This window comes from Gallus gallus (assembly GCF_016699485.2).
Source record: "Gallus gallus isolate bGalGal1 chromosome 35 unlocalized genomic scaffold, bGalGal1.mat.broiler.GRCg7b 35_unloc1, whole genome shotgun sequence".
NCBI classification, from domain to species: Eukaryota; Metazoa; Chordata; class Aves; order Galliformes; family Phasianidae; genus Gallus; species Gallus gallus.
The window spans coordinates 183,610-204,064 of record NW_024095956.1 but is presented as its reverse complement, the minus strand read 5'-3'; the positions used below and the strand labels follow the sequence as shown (position 1 = coordinate 204,064).

The 20,455-nt window shown below is 50.3% G+C and overlaps 1 protein-coding gene across 1 annotated transcript in view; it reads right to left on the bottom strand.

Moving 5' to 3' along the window:
• SUPT16H (SPT16 homolog, facilitates chromatin remodeling subunit) overlaps window positions 1-20,455 on the bottom strand; it is a 101,596-nt gene that overhangs the window by 36,355 nt on the left and 44,786 nt on the right. Inside the window, exons 11-16 of the mRNA XM_040656815.2 lie at window positions 17,922-17,987; window positions 15,759-15,854; window positions 9,617-9,732; window positions 7,382-7,535; window positions 629-756; window positions 362-539 (exon numbers count right to left, since the gene is read on the bottom strand). Coding sequence (XP_040512749.1) covers window positions 362-539; window positions 629-756; window positions 7,382-7,535; window positions 9,617-9,732; window positions 15,759-15,854; window positions 17,922-17,987 — 738 coding nt within the window. The remainder of the gene's footprint in view (window positions 1-361; window positions 540-628; window positions 757-7,381; window positions 7,536-9,616; window positions 9,733-15,758; window positions 15,855-17,921; window positions 17,988-20,455) is intronic.

Sequence of the window (20,455 nt, the reverse complement as noted above, 5' to 3'; positions counted from 1 at the left end):
CACAAAACCCCCCAAAAACCCCATAAAAACCCCTCAAACCCACCCCAAAATCCCCCCAAAACCACCCCAAGAAACCCTCCCCAAAACCCCAAAATCCCCCCCAAAAACCCCCATAAAAACCCCTATAAAAACCCGCCAAAACCCCCCAAAGAAACCCCCAAACCCCATAAAACCCCATAAAACCCCAAAACCCCATAAAAACCCCACTAAAAACCCCATAAAAACCCCTCAAATCTCCCCAACACCTCCTCAAGAAACCCTCCCCAAAACCTCCCCAAAAACCCCCCAAAACCCCCCAAAAACCCCCATAGAAAACCCCAAACCCCCAAAACCCCATAAAAAACCCCATAAAACCCCAAAACCCCATAAAAACCCCCCAAAAAACCCCATAAAAACCCCTCACCTCCTTCTCCTTCTCCTCCGCCTCGCGGGTCTTATAGCGCTTCTGCACCTCCTTAATGATCCTAAATGCGTTCTGAAGGTTCAACGCCGGCACCGACTGCTCCCCGGGCGTCTTCATATTAGAAGCCCTATAAGTTCTATAGGGTCGGGGTCGGGTGAACCCAAATCCCATATAACGACCCCAAAAAAAAGAGACCCCCCCCCCTCTGACCCTATAATTAATTACATCTCCTTAACGAAGGTGGCTTCGGGGTTGGGGAAGATGTTGCCTTCGTTGCGACCCAAAGCGCTGCCCGGGCAGTAGAAGTTGATGCGTAGGTAGGTGTAGTCGCCTTCCACAGACATGCTGATGTTCTGGGACCCAAAATAGAGGGTTTTTAACCCAAAAATAGGGTGCTTTTAGGGTCGGCCCCAAATCCGACCCCAAAAGACCCCAAAGACCCCAAATCCGACCCCAAAAGACCCCAAACATCGATGAGGTTGAAGCGGAGAGGCCCCAGTGGAAGACGTGACACAATGGAAGAGAAAGGACAAAAAGGGGGGGAAATGAACCAAAAATGGGCATTTTTACCCCAAAAATGGGGTCCTAAAGGGGTCAAGGAAGAGCTTCGACCCCAAATCCGACCCGTTTGACCCCAAAAGAACCCCAAAAGACCCCAAAAGAACCCCAAAAGACCCTAAAAGTCAATGGGGTTGAGGTGGAGGTTCCTTGATGCGTAGGTAGGTGTAGTCGCCTTCCACAGACATGCTGATGTTCTGGGACCCAAAATAGAGGGTTTTTAACCCAAAAATAGGGTGCTTTTAGGGTCGGCCCCAAATCCGACCCCAAAAGACCCCAAAAAAACCCTAAAAGACCCTAAAAATCGATGAGGTTGAAGCGGAGAGGCACCAATGGAAGACGTGACCCAATATGGGAGAACGCTTCAATTGAGGGGGAAATGAACCAAAAATGGGTATTTTTACCCCAAAAAAGGGGTCCTAAAGGGGTCAAGGAAGAGCTTCGACCCCAAATCCGACCCGTTTGACCCCAAAAGAACCCCAAAAGAACCCCAAAAGACCCTAAAAGTCAATGGGGTTGAGGTGGAGGTTCGTTGATGCGTAGGTAGGTGTAGTCGCCTTCCACAGACATGCTGATGTTCTGGGACCCAAAATAGAGGGTTTTTAACCCAAAAATAGGGTGCTTTTAGGGTCGGCCCCAAATCCGACCCCAAAAGACCCCAAAGACCCCAAATCCGACCCCAAAAGACCCCAAACATCGATGAGGTTGAAGCGGAGAGGCCCCAGTGGAAGACGTGACACAATGGAAGAGAAAGGACAAAAAGGGGGGGAAATGAACCAAAAATGGGCATTTTTACCCCAAAAATGGGGTCCTAAAGGGGTCAAGGAAGAGCTTCGACCCCAAATCCGACCCGTTTGACCCCAAAAGAACCCCAAAAGACCCCAAAAGAACCCCAAAAGACCCTAAAAGTCAATGGGGTTGAGGTGGAGGTTCCTTGATGCGTAGGTAGGTGTAGTCGCCTTCCACAGACATGCTGATGTTCTGGGACCCAAAATAGAGGGTTTTTAACCCAAAAATAGGGTGCTTTTAGGGTCGGCCCCAAATCCGACCCCAAAAGACCCCAAAAAAACCCTAAAAGACCCTAAAAATCGATGAGGTTGAAGCGGAGAGGCACCAATGGAAGACGTGACCCAATATGGGAGAACGCTTCAATTGAGGGGGAAATGAACCAAAAATGGGTATTTTTACCCCAAAAAAGGGGTCCTAAAGGGGTCAAGGAAGAGCTTCGACCCCAAATCCGACCCGTTTGACCCCAAAAGAACCCCAAAAGAACCCCAAAAGACCCTAAAAGTCAATGGGGTTGAGGTGGAGGTTCGTTGATGCGTAGGTAGGTGTAGTCGCCTTCCACAGACATGCTGATGTTCTGGGACCCAAAATAGAGGGTTTTTAACCCAAAAATAGGGTGCTTTTAGGGTCGGCCCCAAATCCGACCCCAAAAGACCCCAAAGACCCCAAATCCGACCCCAAAAGACCCCAAACATCGATGAGGTTGAAGCGGAGAGGCCCCAGTGGAAGACGTGACCCAATGGAAGAGAAAGGTCTAAATGGGGGGGAAATGAACCAAAAATGGGCATTTTTACCCCAAAAAAGGGGTCCTAAAGGGGTCAAGGAAGAGCTTCGACCCCAAAAGACCCCAAAAGAACCCCAAAAGACCCCAAAAGAACCCCAAAAGACCCTAAAAGTCAATGGGGTTGAGGTGGAGGTTCCTTGATGCGTAGGTAGGTGTAGTCGCCTTCCACCGACATGCTGATGTTCTGGGACCCAAAATAGAGGGTTTTTAACCCAAAAATGGGGTGCTTTTAGGGTCGGCCCCAAATCCGACCCCAAAAGACCCCAAAGACCCCAAAAAACCCCAAACATCGATGAGGTTGAAGTGGAGAGGCCCCAATGGAAGACGTGACACAATGGAAGAGAAAGGTCTAAATGGGGGGGGAAATGAACCAAAAATGGGTATTTTTACCCCAAAAATGGGGTCCTAAAGGGGTCAAGGAAGAGCTTCGACCCCAAAAGACCCCAAAAGAACCCCAAAAGACCCCAAAACAACCCCAAAAGACCCTAAAAGTCAATGGGGTTGAGGTGGAGGTTCCTTGATGCGTAGGTAGGTGTAGTCGCCTTCCACAGACATGCTGATGTTCTGGGACCCAAAATAGAGGGTTTTTAACCCAAAAATAGGGTGCTTTTAGGGTCGGCCCCAAATCCGACCCCAAAAGACCCCAAAGACCCCAAATCCGACCCCAAAAGACCCTAAAAATCGATGGGGTTGAAGCGGAGAGGCCCCAATGGAAGACGTGACACAATGGAAGAGAAAGGACAAAAAGGGGGGGAAATGAACCAAAAATGGGCATTTTTACCCCAAAAATGGGGTCCTAAAGGGGTCAAGGAAGAGCTTCGACCCCAAATCCGACCCGTTTGACCCCAAAAGAACCCCAAAAGACCCCAAAAGAACCCCAAAAGACCCTAAAAGTCAATGGGGTTGAGGTGGAGGTTCCTTGATGCGTAGGTAGGTGTAGTCGCCTTCCACAGACATGCTGATGTTCTGGGACCCAAAATAGAGGGTTTTTAACCCCAAAATAGGGTGCTTTTAGGGTCGGCCCCAAACGCGACCCCAAAAGACCCCAAAAAAACCCTAAAAGACCCTAAAAATCGATGGGGTTGAGGTGGAAGGACTCCAACGGAAGAGGTGACCCAATATGGGGGAACGCTTCAATTGAGGGGGAAATGAACCAAAAATGGGCATTTTTACCCCAAAAAAGGGGTCCTAAAGGGGTCGAGGGGGACCTCCGACCCTATATCTGACCCTTTTGACCCCAAAAGAACCCCAAAAAACCCCAAAAGACCCTAAAAAACGATGGGGTTGAGGTGGAAGGACTCCAACGGAAGAGGTGACCCAATATGGGAGAACGCTTCAAATGAGGGGGAAATGAACCAAAAATGGGCATTTTTACCCCAAAAATGGGGTCCTAAAGGGGTCAAGGAAGAGCTTCGACCCCAAAAGACCCCAAAAGAACCCCAAAAGACCCCAAAAGAACCCCAAAAGACCCTAAAAATCAATGGGGTTGAGGTGGGGGGACTCCAATGGAAGACGTGACCCAATATGGGAGAACGCTTCAACTGGGGAGGAAATGAACCAAAAATGGGCATTTTTACCCCAAAAATGGGGTCCTAATGGGGTCAAGGAAGAGCTTCGACCCCAAATCTGACCCGTTTGACCCCAAAAGAACCCCAAAAAACCCCAAAAGACCCTAAAAAATGATGGGGTTGAGGTGGAAGGACTCCAACGGAAGAGGTGACCCAATATGGGAGAACGCTTCAATTGGGGGGGAAATGAACCAAAAATGGGCATTTTTACCCCAAAAAGGGGTCCTAAAAAGGTCAAGGAAGAGCTTCGACCCCAAATCCGACCCGTTTGACCCCAAAAGACCCCAAAACTCCCCAAAAGACCCCATAAATCGGTGCTGAAATCAATGGGGTCGAGGCGGAGGGGCCCCAATGGAAGAGAAACGTTGAATTCGGGGGAAGTGAACCAAAAATGGGCGTTTTTACCCCAAAAATGGGACGAAAAAGGATCACAGAGAACCTCCGACCCCAAATCCGTCCCCTCCGACCCCAAATCCGTCCCCTCCGACCCCAAAAGCCATCGAATTTACCCCAAAAACCCCATAATGTTGAGCCGAAGATCCCCCAACGTTGGACAGCGACCCCATTTGATTCTATCGACCCCAAATTTTGCCTTTCTGACCCCAAATTTTGCCCTTCCGACCCCAAATTGGGACCCCACGACCCCAAATCTGCCCCTTCTGACCCCAAATCCATCCATCGGACCCCAAATCCACCCCAAAATGACCCCAAATCCACCCCAAAACGACCCCATATTTCAACCCTTCCCACCCCAAATTTCGCCCTTCTGACCCCAAATATACCCCAAATTCACCCCAAATTTCGCCTTTCTGACCCCAAATTTGGACCCCACGACCCCAAATCCGCCCCTTCTGACCCCAAATCCATCCATCGGACCCCAAATCCACCCCAAAATGACCCCAAATCCACCCCAAAACGACCCCATATTTCAACCCTTCCCACCCCAAATTTCGCCCTTCCGACCCCAAATATACCCCAAATTCACCCCAAATTTCGCCTTTCTGACCCCAAATTTGGACCCCACGACCCCAAATCCGCCCCTTCTGACCCCAAATCCGTCCCCTCCGACCCCAAATCCACCCCAAAATGACCCCAAATCCACCCCAAAACGACCCCATATTTCAACCCTTCCCACCCCAAATTTCGCTCTTCTGACCCCAAATATACCCCAAATTCACCCCAAATTTCGCCTTTCTGACCCCAAATTTGGACCCCACGACCCCAAATCCGCCCCTTCTGACCCCAAATCCGTCCCCTCCGACCCCAAATCCACCCTAAAATGACCCCAAATCCACCCCAAAACGACCCCATATTTCAACCCTTCCCACCCCAAATTTCGCCCTTCCGACCCCAAATATACCCCAAATTCACCCCAAATTTTACCCTTCTGACCCCAAATTTCACCCTTCCGACCCCAAATTTGGACCCCACGACCCCAAATCCACCCCTTCTGACCCCAAATTCACCTCTTCTGACCCCAAATCCACCCCAAAACGACCCCAAATTTCACCCTTCCGACCCCAAATTTCGCCCCTTCTCATCCCAAATTTCACCTTTCTGACCCCAAATTTCGCCTTTTCTCACCCCAAATTTCGCCCTCCCGACCCCAAACTTCAACCCCGCCACCCCAAAACCGCCCCTTCTGACCCCAAATCCACCCCAAAATGACCCCAAATCCACCCCAAAACGACCCCAAATTTCACCCTTCCGACCCCAAACTTCAACCCTTCCGACCCCATATTTCAACCCTTCCGACCCCAAATTTCACCTTTCCGACCCCAAACTTCAACCCTTCCCACCCCAAACTTCAACCCTCCCGACCCCAAACTTCAACCCCGCCACCCCAAAACCGCCCCTTCTGACCCCAAATCCACCCCAAAACGACCCCAAATTTCACCCTTCCGACCCCAAACTTCAACCCTTCCAAACCCAAACTTCAACCCTTCCGAACCCAAATTTCAACCCTTCCAACCCCAAATTTCACCTTTCCAACCCCAAATTTTGCCCTTCCGACCCCAAATTTCAACCCTCCCGACCCCAAATCCACCCCTTCTGACCCCAAATCCATCCATCTGACCCCAAATCCACCTCTTCTGACCCCAAACCCTCCCCAAAACGACCCCATATTTCAACCCATCCGACCCCAAATTTCGCCCTTTCTCATCCCAAATTTCGCCCTTCTGACCCCAAATTCACCCCAAATTTCGCCCTTCCGACCCCAAACTTCAACCCTCCCGACCCCAAACTTCGACCCCGCGACCCCAAATCCGCCCCTTCTGACCCCAAATCCACCCCAAAATGACCCCAAATCCACCCCAAAACGACCCCAAATGTCGCCCTTCCAACCCCATATTTCAACTCTTCCGACCCCAAATTTCGCCCCTTCTCATCCCAAATTTCACCTTTCCAACCCCAAATTTCGCCCTTCCGACCCCAAACTTCAACCCTCCCGACCCCAAACTTCGACCCCGCGACCCCAAATCCGCCCCTTCTGACCCCAAATCCACCCCAAAATGACCCCAAATCCACCCCAAAACGACCCCAAATGTCACCCTTCCGACTCCATATTTCAACTCTTCTGACCCCAAATTTCACCTTTCCGAGCCCAAACTTCAACCCTTCTGACCCCAAACTTCAACCCCGCGACCCCAAATCCACCCCAAAACGACCCCAAATCCACCCTAAAACTACCCCAAATTTCACCCTTCCGACCCCAAACTTCACCCTTCCGACCCCAAACTTCAACCCTTCCGACCCCAAATTTCGCCCCTTCTCATCCCAAATTTCACCTTTCCAACCCCAAATTTCGCCCTTCCGACCCCAAACTTCAACCCTCCCGACCCCAAACTTCGACCCCGCGACCCGAAATCCGCCCCTTCTGACCCCAAATCCACCCCAAAATGATCCCAAATCCACCCCAAAACGACCCCAAATGTCGCCCTTCCGACCCCATATTTCAACTCTTCCGACCCCAAATTTCGCCCTTCCGACCCCAAATTTCGCCCTCCCGACCCCAAACTTCGACCCCGCAACCCCAAATCCGCCCCTTCTGACCCCAAATCCACCCCAAAATGACCCCAAATCCACCCCAAAACGACCCCAAATGTCGCCCTTCCAACCCCATATTTCAACTCTTCCGACCCCAAATTTCGCCCCTTCTCATCCCAAATTTCACCTTTCCGACCCCAAATTTCGCCCTTCCGACCCCAAACTTCAACCCTCCCGACCCCAAACTTCGACCCCGCGACCCCAAAACCGCCCTTTTCCGCCCCAAAACCCCACCTTGATGGTGGCGATGTGGAACGGGGTGGCGATGCCGAAGACGGGCATGATGACGGTCTCGTACTTCTTGTCGATGTAAATCTTCATCTCGCGGATGTGGGGCTCTTTGGGCATCAGGGAGGGGTTCTTATAGGAGATGTTGGACTTCCGGGCCCTGCGGTCACCCCAAAAAAGATTTGGGGTCACTTCGGGGGAAATCAAGCAAAAAAAAAACCCCAAAAAATCCCCCCGAAAAAAAAGCAGCGAAAAAGACCCAAAAATGACCAAAATCTGGGCAAAATCCCATAAAAATGACCCCGAATCCCATAAAAATGAAGCCAAATCCCATAAAAATGACCCCAAATCCCATAAAAATGACCCTAAATCCCATAAAAATGAACCCAAATCCACCCCAAGTCCCATAAAAATGACCCCAAATCTGCCCAAAGGACCCCAAATCTGCCCAAAATGACCCAAATCTCCCCAAAATCCCATAAAAATGACCCCAAATCCCATAAAAATGACCCTAAATCCCATAAAAATGACCCCGAATCTGCCCAAAATGACCCAAATCTCCCCAAAATCCCATAAAAATAACCCCAAATCTGACCAAAATGACCCAAATCTCCCCAAAATCCCATAAAAAAGACCCCAAATCCACCAAAACGACCCCAAATTACCCCCAAAATGACCCAAATTTGCCCAAAATGAACCCCAAAATGACCCCAAATCCCCCTCAGAGACCCCAAATCCCCCCCAACCCCCCCAAAATGACCCCAAATCTCCCCCAAAAGACCCCAAATCTCCCCCAAAAGACCCCAAATCCCCCCCAAAATCCCCCCCAGAGACCCCAAATCCCCCCCAAATGACCCCAAATCCCATAAAATGACCCCAAATCCCCCCCAAATGACCCCAAATCCCCCCCGAATGACCCCAAATCCCCCCAAAAGACCCCAAATCCCCCCCAAAATCCCCCCCAGAGACCCCAAATCCCCCCCAAATGACCCCAAATCCCCCCAGAGACCCCAAATCCCCCCCAACCCCCCCCAAATGACCCCAAAGCCCCCCCAAAATGACCCCAAATCTCCCCCAGAGACCCCAAACCCCCCAAAAAGACCCCAAATCCCCCCCAAAAAACCCCAAACCCCCCAACATCTCCCCCCAAATGACCCCAAATCCCCCCAAAAGACCCCAAATCCCCCAACATCTCCCTCCAAAAGACCCCAAATCCCCCCCAAAAGACCCCAAACCCCCCCAAAAGACCCCAAATCCCCCCCAAAATCCCCCCAACCCTCCCCCAAAAGACCCCAAACCCCCCAACATCTCCCCCCAAATGACCCCAAATCCCCCCAAAAGACCCCAAATCCCCCCCAGAGACCCCAAATCCCCCCTAAAGACCCCAAATCCCCCCCAGTTTTGGGGTACTTCTGGATCTGCTGCTCCCCCTTCTGCTCCGTCAGCCTCCGCCTCGACTCACCCCAAATGACCCCAAAGCCCCCCCAAAATGACCCCAAATCCCCCCCAAACGACCCCAAATCCCATAAAGGGACCGCAAATCCCCCCCAAAAGACCCCAAACCCCCCCAAAAGACCCCAAATCCCCCAACTTCTCCCCAAAAATGGCCCCAAATCCCCCCCAAATGACCCCAAATCCCCCCAAAATGACCCCAAATCCCCCAACATCTCCCCCCAAATGACCCCAAATCCCCCCCAAAAGACCCCAAATCCCCCCAAAATCCCCCCAGAATGACCCCAAATCCCCCCCAAAATCCCCCCAACCCCCCGAAATGACCCCAAATCCCCCATCTTCTCCCCCCAAATGACCCCAAATCCCCCCCAAATCCCCCCCAAATCCCATAAAATGACCCCAAATCCCTCCCAAAAGACCCCAAATCCCCCCCAGAGACCCCAAATCCCCCCGAAAATCCCCAACCCCCCCAAAATGACCCCAAACCCCCCCCAAAAGACCCCAAATCCCCCCCAAAAGACCCCAAAACCCCCCCAAAAGACCCCCCAGAGACCCCAAATCCCCCCCAAAAGACCCCAAACCCCCCCAAAAGACCCCAAATCCCCCAACTTCTCCCCAAAAATGGCCCCAAATCCCCCCCAAAAGACCCCAAATCCCCCCCAAAATCCCCCCAGAATGACCCCAAATCCCCCCCCAAAGACCCCAAATCCCCCCCAAATGACCCCAAATCCCCCCCAGAGACCCCAAATCCCCCCTAAAGACCCCAAATCCCCCCCAGTTTTGGGGTACTTCTGGATCTGCTGCTCCCCCTTCTGCTCCGTCAGCCTCCGCCTCGCCTCCTCGTTAAGCTGCGTTGCTAATTCCTTCTGATGAGCCCGGCGCTTCTCCTCGGCTGTCAGCTCGTTCTGGGGGGAGCCGGACCCCAAATGACCTCAAAGTCACCCCAAAATGAGCCCAAATCCCATAGAATGAGCCCAAATCCCATAAAAAGAGGCAAAATCCCATAGAAGTGTCTCAAATCCCATAAAAAGAGCCAAAATCCCATCAAAAGTGTCCCAAAATCCCATACAAATGACCGCAAATCCCATACAAATGAGCCCAAATCCCACAAAAAAGAGCAAAAATCCCATACAAATGAGCCAAAATCCCAATAAAATGACCCGAAATCCCATAGAATGACCCAAAATCCCATACAAATGAGCCAAAATCCCATTAAAATGAGCCCAAAATCCCATAAAAAGAGCCAAAATCCCATAGAATAAGCCCAAAATCCCAATAAAATGAGCCCAAAATCCCATTAAAATGACCAAAAATCCCATAGAATGAGTCCAAATCCCATTAAAATGACCAAAAATCCCATAGAATGACCCAAAATCCCATAAAAAGAGCCCAAAATCCCATTAAAATGAGCCAAAATCCCATAAAATGAGCCCAAATCCCATTAAAATGAGCCAAAATCCCATTAAAATGAGCCAAAATCCCATAAAAAGTGCCAAAATCCCATAAAAAGTGTCTCAAATCCCATAAAAAGAGCCAAAATCCCATCAAAAGAGCCAAAATCCCATAAAAGTATACCAAAATCCCATACAAATGAGCCAAAATCCCATAAAAAGAGCCCAAAATCCCATAGAATGACCCAAAATCCCATAGAAAAGAGCCCAAATCCCATTAAAATGAGCCCAAAATCCCATAAAAAGAGCCAAAATCCCATAGAATAAGCCCAAAATCCCAATAAAATGAGCCCAAAATCCCATTAAAATCACCCAAAGTCCCACAGAATGAGCCAAAATCCCATAAAAAGAGCCAAAATCCTATACAAATGACCCAAAATCCCATAAACAGAGCCCAAACCCCATAAACAGAGCCCAAATCCCATTAAAATGAGCCCAAAATCCCATAAAATGAGCCCAAAATCCCATACAAAGAGCCAAAATCCCATTAAAATGAGCCCATAATCCCATAAAAAGAGCCAAAATCCCATAAAAGTGTCCCAAAATCCCATACAAATGACCCAAAATCCCATAAAATGAGCCCAAATTCCACAAAAAAGAGCAAAAATCCCATAAAATGAGCTCAAAATCCCATAAAAGTGTCTCAAATCCCATAAAAAGAGCCAAAAACCCATACAAATGACCCCAAATCCCATTAAAAGATCCCAAAACCCATAGAATGAGCCCAAATCCCATTAAAATGAGCCCCAAATCCCATAAAATGACCCCAAATCCCACTAAAATGAGCCCAAAATCGCATTAAAATGACCCCAAATCCCATAGAATGAGCCCAAATCCCATACAAATGACCCCAAATCCCATAAACAGAGCCCAAATCCCATAAAAAGTGCCAAAATCCCATAAAAAGAGGCAAAATCCCATAAAAAGAGCCAAAATCCCATACAAATGACCCAAAATCCCATAAAATGACCCAAAATCCCATACAAATGAGCCAAAAACCCAATAAAATGACTCCAAATCCCATAAAAATGAGCCAAAATCCCATCAAAAGAGCCAAAATCCCATAGAATGAGCCAAAATCCCATAAAAGTGTCCCAAAATCCCATACAAATGAGCCCAAAATCCCATTAAAATGACTCCAAATCCCATAAAAATGAGCCAAAATCCCATAAAAAGCCAAAATCCCATAGAAGTGTCCCAAAATCCCATAAAAGTGTCCCAAAATCCCATACAAATGACCCAAAATCCCATAAAATGAGCCCAAATCCCACAAAAAAGAGCAAAAATCCCATAAAATGAGCTCAAAATCCCATAAAAGTGTCTCAAATCCCACAAAAAGAGCCAAAAGCCCATACAAATGACCCCAAATCCCATAAAAAGATCCCAAAACCCATAGAATGAGCCCAAATCCCATTAAAATGAGCCCAAAGTCCCATAAAATGACCCCAAATCCCACTAAAATGAGCCCAAAATCCCATTAAAATGAGCCCAAATCCCATAGAATGAGCCAAAATCCCATAAAAATCACCCCAAATCCCATAGAATGACCGAAAATCCCATTAAAACGAGCCCAAAATCCCATAAAAAGAGCCAAAATCCCATAAAAAGAGCCAAAACCCCATAAAAGTGTACCAAAATCCCATAAAAAGAGCCAAAATCCCATAAAAATGAACCAAAATCCCATAGAATGACCCAAAATCCTATAAAAAGAGCCCAAAATCCCATACAAATGAGCCAAAAACCCATAGAATGACCCAAAATCCCATTAAAATGAGCCAAAATCCCATAGAATGACCGAAAATCCCATAAAAAGAGCCAAAATCCCATAAAAAGAGCCAAAACCCCATAAAAGTGTACCAAAATCCCATAAAAAGAGCCAAAATCCCATAAAAATGAACCAAAATCCCATAGAATGACCCAAAATCCTATAAAAAGAGCCCAAAATCCCATTAAAATGAGCCAAAAACCCATAGAATGACCCAAAATCCCATAAAAATGACCCCAAAATCCCCCAAATTCACCCCAAAACGACCCCCAAACCTCTCCAAAATCCCCCCCAAAATGACCCCAAAACTCCCAAAACAGAACCCAAAACCCCTCAAAATGACCCAAATTACCCCAAAATGACCCCAAAATCACCCCAAAAAACCCAAAACCCCCCAAATTCACCCCAAAAAGCCCCAAAATCCCCCAAATTCACCCCCAAAATGACCCCCAAACCTCTCCAAAATGACCCCCAAAATGACCCCAAACCCCCCCTCAAATCCCCCAAATCCCCCCCAAACCCCCCAAAAAAGACCCCCGACCCCCCCCAAAACCCCAAACCCCCCCAAAAACCCCAAAACCCCCCAAAAAACCCCAAAAAGCCCCAAAATCCCCCAAATTCACCCCAAAATGACCCCCAAACCTCTCCAAAATGACCCCCAAACGCTCTCCAAAATCCCCCCAAAATGATCCCAAAACCCCCCTACAAACCCCCCAAATCCCCCACAAACCCCCCAAAAAGGACCCCCGACCCCCCCCAAACCCCAAAATCCCCCAAAACCCCCCAAAAAACCCCAAAATCCCCCAAATTCAGCCCAAAATGACCCCCAAACCTCTCCAAAATGACCCCCAAACCTCTCCAAAATGACCCCCAAAATGACCCCAAATCCCCCCTAAAATTCCCCCAAATCCCCCCCAAACCCCCCAAAAAAGACCCCCGACCCCCCCCCAAAAACCCCCAAATCCCCCAAAAAACCCCAAAAAGCCCCAAATCACCCCAAAAAGCCCCAAAATCCCCCAAATTCACCCCCAAAATGACCCCCAAACCTCTCCAAAATCCCCCCCAAAATGACCCCAAAACCCCCCTACAAACCCCACAAATCCCCCCAAAGCCCCCAAAAAGGACCCCCGACCCCCCCCAAAACCCCAAACCCCCCAAAAAAACCCCAAAAAGCCCCCAAACCCCCCAAATTCAGCCCAAAAAGCCCCAAAATCCCCCAAATTCACCCCAAAATGACCCCCAAACCTCTCCAAAATCCCCCCGAACGCTCTCCAAAATCCCCCCCAAAATGACCCCAAAACCCCCCTACAAACCCCCAAATCCCCCCCAAAACCCCCCAAAAGGACCCCCGACCCCCCCAAAAACCCCAAAATCCCCCAAAACCCCCCAAAAAGCCCCAAATTCACCCCAAAAAGCCCCAAAATCCCCCAAATTCAGCCCAAAATGACCCCCAAACCTCTCCAAAATGACCCCCAAACCTCTCCAAAATGACCCCCAAAATGACCCCAAAACCCCCCTAAAATTCCCCCAAATCCCCCCCAAACCCCCCAAAAAGGACCCCCGACCCCCCCCAAAACCCCAAAATCCCCAAATTCACCCCAAAAAGCCCCAAAATCCCCCAAATTCACCCCAAAATGACTCCCAAACCTCTCCAAAATGACCCCCAAACCTCTCCAAAATGACTCCCAAAATGACCCCAAAACCCCCCCCAAAATGACCCCAAACCCCCCCTCAAATCCCCCAAATCCCCCCCAAACCCCCCAAAAAAGACCCCCGACCCCCCCAAAAAACCCCAAAACCCCCCAAAAAACCCCCAAATCCCCCAAATTCAGCCCAAAATGACCCCCAAACCTCTCCAAAATGACCCCCAAACCTCTCCAAAATGACCCCCAAAATGACCCCAAACCCCCCCCCAAAATGACCCCAAACCCCCCTACAAACCCCACAAATCCCCCTCAAACCCCCCAAAAAGGACCCCCGACCCCCCCAAAAACCCCAAAATCCCCCAAAACCCCCCAAAAAGCCCCAAAACCCCCCAAATTCAGCCCAAAATCCCCCAAATTCACCCCAAAATGACCCCCAAACCTCTCCAAAATCCCCCCGAACGCTCTCCAAAATCCCCCCCAAAATGACCCCAAAACCCCCCTAAAATTCCCCCAAATCCCCCCCAAACCCCCCAAAAAAGACCCCCGACCCCCCCAAAAACCCCAAAATCCCCAAATTCACCCCAAAAAGCCCCAAAATCCCCCAAATTCACCCCAAAATGACTCCCAAACCTCTCCAAAATGACCCCCAAACCTCTCCAAAATGACCCCCAAAATGACCCCAAAACCCCGCCCAAAATGACCCCAAACCCCCCCAAACCCCCCAAAAAAGACCCCCGACCCCCCCAAAAAACCCCAAACCCCCCCAAAAAGCCCCAAAATCCCCTAAATTCACCCCAAAATGACCCCCAAACCTCTCCAAAATGACCCCCAAACCTCTCCAAAATCCCCCCAAAATGACCCCAAAACCCCCCCCAAAATGACCCCAAACCCCCCTACAAACCCCCCAAATCCCCCCCAAACCCCCCAAAAAAGACCCCCGACCCCCCCAAAAAACCCCAAACCCCCCCAAAAAGCCCCAAAATCCCCTAAATTCACCCCAAAATGACCCCCAAACCTCTCCAAAATGACCCCCAAACCTCTCCAAAATGACCCCCAAACGCTCTCCAAAATCCCCCCCAAAATGACCCCAAACCCCCCTACAAACCCCCCAAATCCCCCCCAAACCCCCCAAAAAGGACCCCCGACCCCCCCCCAAACCCCAAAATCCCCCAAAACCCCCCAAAAAACCCCAAAATCCCCCAAATTCAGCCCAAAATGACCCCCAAACCTCTCCAAAATGACCCCCAAACCTCTCCAAAATGACCCCCAAAATGACCCCAAAACCCCCCCCAAAATGACCCCAAACCCCCCTACAAACCCCACAAATCCCCCTCAAACCCCCCAAAAAGGACCCCCGACCCCCCCAAAAACCCCAAAATCCCCCAAAACCCCCCAAAAAGCCCCAAAACCCCCCAAATTCAGCCCAAAATCCCCCAAATTCACCCCAAAATGACCCCCAAACCTCTCCAAAATCCTCCCGAACGCTCTCCAAAATCCCCCCCAAAATGACCCCCAAACCCCCCTAAAATTCCCCCAAATCCCCCCCAAAACCCCCCAAAAGGACCCCCGACCCCCCCAAAAACCCCAAAATCCCCCCAAACCCCCCAAAAAGCCCCAAAACCCCCCAAATTCAGCCCAAAATCCCCCAAATCCACCCCAAAATGACCCCCAAACCTCTCCAAAATGACCCCCAAAACCTCTCCAAAATCCCCCCAAAATGACCCCAAACCCCCCCTCAAATCCCCCAAATCCCCCCCAAACCCCCCAAAAAAGACCCCCGACCCCCCCAAAACCCCCCCAAAAACCCCAAAATCCCCCAAAATCCCCCAAATTCAGCCCAAAATGACCCCCAAACCTCTCCAAAATGACCCCCAAACCTCTCCAAAATGACCCCCAAAATGACCCCAAAACCCCCCCCAAAATGACCCCAAACCCCCCCTCAAATCCCCCAAATCCCCCCCAAACCCCCCAAAAAGGACCCCCGACCCCCCCCCAAAAACCCCAAAATCCCCCAAAGCCCCCCAAAAAACCCCAAAACCCCCCAAATTCAGCCCAAAATGCAGCCCTACCCGCGTGCGCTCGGTCAGCAGCGCAGCCCTGGAGCTGCGGCCCAGCAGATCTTCGGCCTCGTCCTTCTCCTCCTCCTCCTCCTCCTCGTCCTCATTCTGGGGGGAAAAACCCCGATTTTGGGTCAAAAGACCCCAAAATTGGCCATTTTTGGAGGGTCCTCTGACCCGAAATGCCACTTTTTGGCCCCGATTTTGGGGGGGATCTTAAAGGGGAATCGTCCCCATTTCGGGGGTGCTGAGGTTACCTGGGGGGGGGATGGGGGCGTTTTGGCCCAATTTGGGCTTTTTTTGACCCAAAAAGTGCCATTTTTGACCCAACTGTGACCAAAAAGAGCCAATTTTGACCAGAAAAGGGGAAATTTCGACCCAAAAAGTGCCATTTTTTACCCAAAAAGAGCCATTTTTGACCCCAAAAGTCCCAATTGGGACCCAAAAAGTGCCATTTTTGACCCAATTTGGACCCAAAAAGTCCCATTTTTGACCCAAAAAGTGCCATTTCTGCCCCAAAAAGTCCCATTTTTGACCCCAAAAGTGCCAATTTTGACCCCAAAAGTCCCATTTTTAACCCAATTTGGACCCAAAAAGTGCCATTTTTGACCCATTTTTTAACCCAAAAAGGGACATTTTTGACCCAAAAAGTCCCATTTTTGACCCATTTTGGACCCAAAAAGTGCCATTTTTGACCCCAAAGAGTCCCATTTTTGACCCAATTTGGATCCAAAAAGTGCCATTTTTGACCCAACTTTGACCCAAAAAGAGCCATTTTTGACCCAATTTGGACCCAAAAAGTCCCATTTTGGACCCAAAAAGTCCCATTTTTGACCCATTTTGGACCCAAAAATGGACATTTTTGACCCAAAAAGTCCCATTTTTTAACCCAAAAAGTGCCATTTTTGCCCCATTTTGGACCCAAAAAGTGCCATTTTTGACCCCAAAAGTCCCATTTTTGACCCAAAAAGTCCCATTTTTAACCCAATTTGGACGCAAAAAGTGCCATTTTTGACCCCAAAATGGACCCAAAAAGTGCCATTTTTAACCCAAAAAGAGCCATTTTTGACCCATTTTGGACCCAAAAAGGGACATTTTTGACCCAAAAAGTGCCATTTTTAACCCAAATGGGACCCAAAAAAGTGCCATTTTGACCCAATTTGGACCCAAAAAGTGCCATTTTTGACCCCAAAAGTCCCATTTTTGACCCATTTTGGACCCAAAAATGGACATTTTTGACCCAAAAGTCCCATTTTGGACCCAAAAAGTCCCATTTTTGACACAAAAAGTCCCATTTTTGACCCCAAAGAGTCCCATTTTTGACCCAAAAAGTGCCATTTTTGACCCAAAAAGTCCCATTTTTAACCCAATTTTGACCCAAAAAGGGACATTTTTGACCCAATTTGGACCCAAAAGTCCCATTTTGGACCCAAAAAGTCCCATTTTTAACCCAATTTGGACCCAAAAAGTGCCATTTTAGACCCAAAAAGTGCCATTTTTAACCCAAATGGGACCCAAAAAAGTGCCATTTTGACCCAATTTGGACCCAAAAAGTGCCATTTTTGACCCCAAAAGTCCCATTTTTGACCCCAAAAGTCCCATTTTTGACCCATTTTGGACCCAAAAATGGACATTTTTGACCCAAAAGTGCCATTTTTGACCCAAAAAGTCCCATTTTTGACCCAAAAAGTGCCATTTTTAACCCAAATGGGACCCAAAAAAGTGCCATTTTGACCCAATTTGGACCCAAAAAGGGACATTTTTGACCCAAAAAGTGCCATTTTTGATCCAATTTGAAACCAAAAAGAGCCATTTTTGACCCAATTTGGACCCAAAAAGTGCCATTTTTGACCCCAAAGAGTCCCATTTTTGACCCAAAAAGTCCCATTTTTAACCCAATTTGGACCCAAAATTGCCATTTTTCACCCAACTTTGACCCAAAAAGTGCCATTTTTAACCCAAAAAGAGCCATTTTTGACCCATTTTGGACCCAAAAAGTGCCATTTTTAACCCAAAAAGAGCCATTTTTGACCCATTTTGGACCCAAAAAGTGCCATTTTTCACCCCAAAAAGTCTCATTTTTGACCCAATTTGGACCCAACAAAGCGCCATTTTTGCCCTCCCGGCCCCAATTTGCCCAAATCCGCCCTTTTTGGCCCCAAAATGCGCTCCGACCTTCAGGAAAATGCCGACGTTTTTCACCTTCTTCTTCACCGCCGTCAGAACCACCGCCGGGCCGTCCTATGGGGAACGCACTGCTGCCCCACTGCGCCCCATAGCTGCCCCACTGCGCCCCATAGCTGCCCCATAGCTGCCCCACTGCGCCCCATAGCTGCCCCATAGCTGCCCCATAGAGACCCATAGAGAGCCATAGAGACCCATAGAGACCCATAGGGACACATAGCGCCCCATAGAGAGCCATAGAGACACATAGGGACCCCATAGGGACACATAGAGACCCACAGCTGCCCCACTGCGCCCCATAGCTGCCCCATAGCGCCCCATAGCTGCCCCATAGAGACCCATAGAGACCCATAGCTGCCCCATAGAGACCCATAGGGACACACAGAGATCCATAGCGACCCATAGAGAGCCATAGAGAGCCATAGAGACACATAGGGACCCCATAGGGACACATAGAGACCCATAGCTGCCCCATAGCTGCCCCATAGCGCACCACTGCGCCCCATACCGACCCATAGAGACGCATAGAGACCCGTAGCGCCCCATAGAGAGCCATAGAGAACCCATAGGAACCCATAGAGAGCCATAGAGAGCCCATAGAGAGCCCATAGAGACCCACTGCTGCCCCACTGTGCCCCATAGCTACCCCACTGCGCCCCATAGCTGCCCCATAGCTGCCCCATAGAGACCCATAGAGAGCCATAGAGACCCATAGAGACCCATAGGGACACATAGCGCCCCATAGAGAGCCATAGAGACACATAGGGACCCCATAGGGACACATAGAGACCCACAGCTGCCCCACTGCGCCCCACAGCTGCCCCATAGCGCCCCATAGCTGCCCCATAGAGACCCATAGAGACCCATAGCTGCCCCATAGAGACCCATAGGGACACACAGAGATCCATAGCGACCCATAGAGAGCCATAGAGACACATAGGGACCCCATAGGGACACATAGAGACCCATAGCTGCCCCATAGCTGCCCCATAGCGCACCACTGCGCCCCATACCGACCCATAGAGACGCATAGAGACCCGTAGCGCCCCATAGAGAGCCATAGAGAACCCATAGGAACCCATAGAGAGCCATAGAGAGCTATAGAGAGCCCATAGGGACACATAGAGACCCATAGGGACCCCATAGAGACCCATAGCGCCCCATAGAGACCCATATAGACCCACAGCGACCCATAGAGAGCCATAGAGAACCCATAGGAACCCATAGAGAGCCCATAGAGAGCCCATAGAGAGCCACTGCTGCCCCACTGTGCCCCATAGCTGCCCCACTGCGCCCCATAGCTGCCCCATAGAGACCCATAGCTGCCCCATAGAGACCCATATAGACCCACAGCGACCCATAGAGAGCCATAGAGAACCCATAGGAACCCATAGAGAGCCATAGAGAGCCCATAGAGAGCCCATAGAGACCCACAGCTGCCCCACTGCGCCCCATAGCGCCCCATAGCTGCCCCATAGAGACCCATAGGGACCCATAGGGACCCATAGAGAGCCATAGAGAGCCATAGAGACCTCATAGAGACCCACTGCTGCCCCACTGCGCCCCATAGCTGCCCCATAGCGCCCCATAGAGACCCATAGCTGCCCCATAGGGACACACAGAGATCCATAGCGACCCATAGAGAGCCATAGAGAGCCCATAGAGAGCCACTGCTGCCCCACTGCGCCCCATAGCTGCCCCACTGCGCCCCATAGCTGCCCCACTGCGCCCCATAGCGACCCATAGAGAACCCATAGGAACCCATAGAGAGCCATAGAGAGCTATAGAGAGCCCATAGGGACACATAGAGAGCCATAGAGACCCCATAGAGACCCATAGCGCCCCATAGAGACCCATAGGGACCCATAGGGACCCATAGAGACACAGAGACCCCATAGCGCCCCATAGCTGCCCCATAGCGACCCATAGCTGCCCCATAGCGACCCATAGCTGCCCCATAGAGTGCCATAGAGAGCACATAGAGAGCCACAGAGACCCATAGCACCCCATAGAAACCCACAGAGACCCATAGGGACACATAGGGACCCATAGCGCCCCATAGAGACCCATAGCGACCCATAGCGACCCATAGAGACCCATAGAGACCCATAGAGACCCATAGGGACCCATAGCTGCCCCACTGCACCCCATAGCGACCCATAAGGACACATAGAGACCCATAGCTGCCCCATAGCGACCCATAGCGCCCCACAGCTGCCCCATAGTGCCCCATAGAGCCCCATAGCGCCCCATAGTGCCCCATAGCGCCCCCCACCTCGTCGACGAGGACGGTGTCCCCGATGAAGATGGCGTAGGGACCCCATAGCGCCCCATAGAGACCCATAGCGCCCCATAGAGACCCCATAGAGACCCATAGAGACCCATAGCGCCCCATAGAGACCCCATAGAGACCCACAGAGACCTATAGCGACCCCGTAGGGACACAGAGCCCCATAGAGCCCCATAGAGACCCCATAGCGCCCCGTAGAGACCCCATAGCGCCCCATAGCGCCCCCCACCTCGTC